General features: G+C 52.9%; 1 protein-coding gene across 1 annotated transcript in view; it reads left to right on the top strand.

The window, feature by feature from the left end:
* The first annotated feature begins 1,246 nt into the window (after positions 1 to 1,246).
* Positions 1,247 to 5,498, top strand: part of TRIM45 (tripartite motif containing 45) — a 17,374-nt gene continuing 13,122 nt past the window's right edge. Inside the window, exons 1-2 of the mRNA XM_019527562.1 lie at positions 1,247 to 1,838; positions 4,020 to 4,753. Of these exons, the coding sequence (XP_019383107.1) occupies positions 1,366 to 1,838; positions 4,020 to 4,753 (1,207 nt within the window). The 5' untranslated portion in view covers positions 1,247 to 1,365. The remainder of the gene's footprint in view (positions 1,839 to 4,019; positions 4,754 to 5,498) is intronic.

Below are 5,498 nucleotides of genomic sequence, written 5' to 3'. Positions count from 1 at the left end.
CTTCCTGTGAGATGGGAAACAGCGCACTGGCCATGCCAGCTGGGGTAATCTGGGGGCATCTTCTCACTAATGCTGGAGCTGATGATCTCGCAAGGTCCCTTCCAGCCCTAATGTCTATGAAAATTATCTATGAAAGCAGTGAGGCTGGGGCTCTCATTCTGCTCTCCTTGTGCACCCTGTTATACCTGCTGGGAGCCCTGGGAGGACGGCATGCAGCGAGACAGGGCAATCTGAACCAGGATCCCGGGCATCTTGCAAGACAAGACACTGCCAGCAAAGCCTGGCACCAAGCAGGCTTGGCACAGCTCGGGGTTGCTTTCTCCCCAGCTCAACTTCAGTGCTGGGTTTCCAGGGGGCTTCCAGCCCTTCCCAGCAAGAAGGCCAAGTGTGTGTGTGAGGAGGGGAGCTCTGGACTGATATCCAGGCACTGTGGCAGAGCCCCCAGGTCTCCTGCAGGGCAAGGGATGCTGGGAGATGCAGGAGAAGGCAGGTGAAAAATATTTTCACCTGCCACAGTGGGGTCAGGCAGGGGCTGCTGGACTACATTGCAGAGGCTGATGGGGCTACCAAGGGCAGTGGCAGGGCATGCACGAGGAAGGGCAGGGGAAGAATCACAACTGGACCCCATGACTTCCAACCCTAATATCTATGAAATCTATGAAACTGGTGGGAGAGGTGGTATCTTTTATTAAACAGTTTAATTTAAACCAACTAGATTTTTGCAAAAAAAAAATAAGGCATGCAAGGGGAAGACATCTGGGGCTGTCACAGAGCAGAAAGCAAAGCTGAAGTGAAAGGCTGCCTGCCCCCTCCTCGGGGACTGACGCGTGAGGTAGGGAGAGGGGGTAGAAAGAAAAGAGCGAGGAGAGTTATATTTAAGCCTTGTGGGCTTGAGCCCTCAGAATGAGGCGCGCACTGATAGGGCGGTTGGAGCGGGGTGGGGCGGCGATTGGTTATCCTTGGCGTCACTCTGGGCCGAGAGGGCCAATGAGCTGGGAGCAGGGGCTGGCCAGTGGGTGGTGGAGCGGGGAGCAGTGATTGGGTGGGGCCGGGCCCGAGTGAGTCAGGCGGGGTGGGGGGTGCGCGCGAGGTCTCCTCTCCCCCGCGTGTGGCCGCGCGGGCCCCGCCAGCCCCATGTGGGCGTGGGGACACCCCCGCGTGACTGCGCCCAAGGGGCACGGAGACCCTCGCTCCCCTCCCCTGGCTTCGAGCCCCCCTGCTGCCCCCCCGGCTGTGCCACCTGGCACCATAGCTGCCTCCTGGGCATTGAGGCTTGTGGGCGGTGCAGGGTGCAGTCAGGGCTGCCCTGGTGTGGTTGCCTCAGGGGAGGGTTTCATTTCTTGTCCATCCTCTCAATCCCAGGTGATGTCGGACCCCCAGCAGCAGCCCAAGATCATGGCTAAAGTCCCCAGTGAGGTCCGAGTGCCACCCAGGACCCGGTGTCCGCTGTGCACGGAGCTGTTCTTAGCTCCCAAAATCCTGCCATGCCTGCACACCTTCTGCCTGCCCTGCCTGGAGCAGCTGGAGCCCTTCTCGGTGCTGGGCTTCCAGGGAGATTGCAGCTCGGACTCCAGTTCAGACCGTTCATGCCTCCTCCGGGACCTGCCACAGCCCCTGCTCAGCATCCTTTGTCCCGTCTGCGACACGGAGGTCGATTTGCCCCCTGGAGGGATTCAGGAACTGACCACAGATTACCTGGCCCTGAACGAGGTGCTGCTGGAGACGCTGCAGGCACAAGGCCATGGGGTAGTGTGTGATCTCTGCGTGGATGGGGAGGCAGCGAAGCGCTGTCACACCTGCAAAGCCAACCTCTGCCACTTCTGCAGCCAAGCCCACAGGTAAGGTGTGGGGGGAGCATTCGATGCAGGGAGATGGCAGACATGGTATCCAGCCCCTCTTGCCATTCTCCTCCTGTGCATTGTACATACAGTGTTAGCTGTCCACTCTCTGGAGTAAACACTTGGGTCAAAAGTGTCCACTTAGTTTTTGGATGCATGAGTTTCAAGAAGTGTCAAGCATCAATTCCTCCAGATGAAGTAAATGAGAGTCTGTGAGCGCGTCTACATGAGGCACTGCATCACCCTAACAACATGCTACGGCATCGTAGCACTGGCGGGCACAAACTGTGACGCCGCAGCTATATCGCCATAGTGATGTGCTCCCTCGTAGCATTTCAGTACGGTGACATAACAGCTAAAAGTAACTGCGCCACTGGCATCGCAGAATCACAGAAAATGAGGGTTGGAAGGAACCTCAGGAGGTCATCTAGACCAACCCCCTGCTCAAAGCAGGACCAGCCCCAACTAGTTCATCCCAGCCAAGGTGTTGTCAAGTTGGGTCTTGAAAACCTCCAAGGATGGCATGGTGCAGTAACAGCACAGTACTAAAGGAAGTATTAAATGACTATGCAGTAACAACAACACCTTAAATGCACCATGTGGCTCCTTGGCAAGTCATGTTGAAAGTCTCCAGTTGGTGTGTCAGCATGTTTGTACAGAGCCTTGCACATTCTGCCGGCCCCTGCCATGAGAAGAGCCTGTGTTGATCCGGATTCTCGTGACTTCCAGGGAGAGAAGGGACGGTAGAGCTGCTCTTGTCTGTCCAGCCTGGCCCAGTCCAGAGGCACAGTGGGGTCAGGCAGGAGCTTGGACTACATGACCTGTGGAAATCCTTTCCAGCCCTACTTCTCTATGATCTAAATCCGCACATTAGCAGTTTCCAGACATCTCTGTTTTACATCTGAGTGGATTTAGCTGCATTGGAAAGTCAAGAGAACAACAGCCCTGGAGGCTGAAGCCCAAACTCCCCCATCTTGCAGCCAGAGCAGTGGTAGTGCAAGCTTCCTGCTTTTTGTCTAGGCCTGGCATTGAGGGGACCCCATGGCTGGGTGGTGATAGGGAGGTTTGGTTTCCAGTTGGCATTCAGCCCTCTGCTTTTCTGCTGATGCTGCCCAAAAAGAGGTTGATTTAAAACATTAATACAGTCATTGTTTACAAAGGTACTTGCAGGTGCATTGGAAAGTTGTGGAAAATTCCAGTCCTGGAGGAGAAGGTGGCAGTGTTGGGGAAGTGCCAATGTTGGCTTTAATTGCCCCATTTATGACCAGGCAGCTGGCAAGTCACATGCTTAATTGCCCCATTATCATAGCATTTGGGTACCTCCCAGACATGAATAAATTTTTCCTCATAGCACTCCTGTGAGGCAGTGAGTCAGTAGTCACACAAGGGTATTTCCCTTTGATTTGCAGAGGTAAAGGAGTTGTGTTGAACAGTAGCAGAGTAGGGAAAAACTGAAGAGGCGCTACCCAGGGCAAGGAAAGGTGTTTGCCTCTGAAGTGAGTTAAGAGGTGGCAAGGCAGAGACATGGGATGACTGCAGGAACCGGATGTCGTGGCACCATTTCCTGTGCCAAAGGTGGCATGATTGTATAAGCAGACAGGAACAAACAGTGCCTGGAAAAAGGAGGGGTATTAGTACAGGTTGTCATTTGGCCATTGTCCAGTCCAAATTGTCTGGTCTCCTCCCCTGGTTACTTGCTTTTGTGAATTTAACACTGGTGAAAAGTGCCAGGCTGACAGGTAAGGAGCCTGGTATCTCCTGTCCATCTCCAGAAGTGGCAGTGGCTGAACAAGCCTATTCCAGGCCACCTCCTGCTAACCCTAGCATGCACTGCAGCACTTTTCAAAGTGTGGTCAGGCTCCCTAAGGGGACTGTGAGCATAATGGTTTAGAAGGCAGGATAGTACCTTTAGACTATGTAACATAACACCCACACATATATAATAATTACAAATATGGGATGGTTTTCACATGCTGTCATCTTCAGTGTGGTGCTGTGGCCCCAAGGAGACCATTGGTCCTGGTATGTGTTGTGCCCATCTGCTGAATCGGGCCAGAATGTCACCTGCTGTGATGCATCATCTCATTGGAACACAATATGTGAGGTAGCCACGGGTTGCTTTTAGGAACCTACAGGGCATCTTTGTCCCACCCAGGTTTACTTCTGGTTGCTTCCTTTCAGGAGACAGAGGAAAACAGCTTCCCATGCTGTGGTGGACATGGAGGACCTGAAGGGCTACAACCGGATCGGGAAGCCCATGCTGTGCCCATCCCACCCCTCCGAGGAACTAAAACTGTTCTGTGAGCGGTGTGACCAGCCTGTGTGTCGGGACTGTGTGGTGGACAAGCACCGGCAGCACCCTTATGACTTCACCAGCAACGTCATCCATAAGCATGGTGACTCCATGAGGGAACTCTTGAAGAGCACCCAGCAGCAGGTGGGCACCCTGGAAGAGGCACTGCATCAGGTTGAAGGGGTGGGCAGCACCATCCACAGTCATGCGGAGGCAGTGGCTGCAGAGATCCACGCATTTGCAGATGGATACATACGGGCTATTGAAGAGCACCGGGACCGGCTGCTGAAGCAGCTGGATGACTTGAAGGTGCAGAAGGAGAACCTGTTGCACTTGCAAAAAGCACAACTGGAGCAGCTGCTGTTGGACATGAGGACGGGGGTGGAGTTTACAGAACACCTACTGACCAATGGCTCTGACCTGGAGATCCTCATCACAAAAAGGGTGGTGGCGAGCCGGCTGAAGAGGCTGATCAGAGTGGATTACAGTGTGCACCCTGGAGGGGATGATGGGATCCAGTTCTCTCCCCAAGAGAAGGCTGGGCAGTACCATGGCTATGAGATTTTTGGGGCTGTTGTCAACAAGGCAGTTGATCCAGCCAAGTGTGTCCTGCAAGGGGAAGGTATGGAGACTTTCTGCACTAGTGTAATCATGGCTCACTGCCAAGAAATTGCAAAGAAATGGCCTCACTCAGAGCCTAGAACAGTGTCCATGGGAACATTTTGTCTGTGCCCACATACCACCTAGTTCTGCTTAGCCAGGGACAGAGTTAATGCAGGAGAGATCAAGTGAGCCATAAGAAGCCCGGTATGTAGATGTTTGCTGCATCACCGTGCTGAAATGGAGCCTGAGAGCTGAGGGCCTAGGAGTTAATTCACATGTAATGGAGCAGTTTAAAGCTGTCTTCATCAGTACGCAGTGTTATTTGACTTGGTGCGTAGCCTTGGGACTGAAAAAAGGTTCTGCGTTTACCTGGCAAATGCACTTACAGAACCATAATAAGCAGTACTTGTTAAGTACAGAATAATCAACCTTGGCTGTTCTTAATGCTGTGGTATTAGCAGCCCCAAACCTGACTAGCTTCAGCCATTTTGAAGTCTTCTAATAATTTTAGGGACAGCTATTAGAGGCTTTGTAAATGAGAGGAGATGGTCAGTGTCTGAGCTGCTCACTCTCTCCTCATTTTCAAAGCTTCTAGTAGCAGCCCTTTTGACAGCTGCTTCCCCTTCACCATTTTTGGTTGCAATTCCTGTGCAGTTAAAGAGGATACAGTTACATTGCAAAATAGCATATGAATTGCATCCAGGAATGGGAGGGGAAGAACTGTGGCCAGCCCAACCCTTTGCAATCACAAACCCCACTGTGTA

Source organism: Gavialis gangeticus, unplaced genomic scaffold (genome assembly GCF_001723915.1).
Source record: "Gavialis gangeticus isolate Ggan-Ray unplaced genomic scaffold, GavGan_comp1, whole genome shotgun sequence".
Classification (NCBI taxonomy): domain Eukaryota; kingdom Metazoa; phylum Chordata; order Crocodylia; family Gavialidae; genus Gavialis; species Gavialis gangeticus.
This window is presented reverse-complemented; position numbering and strand designations above follow the sequence as displayed.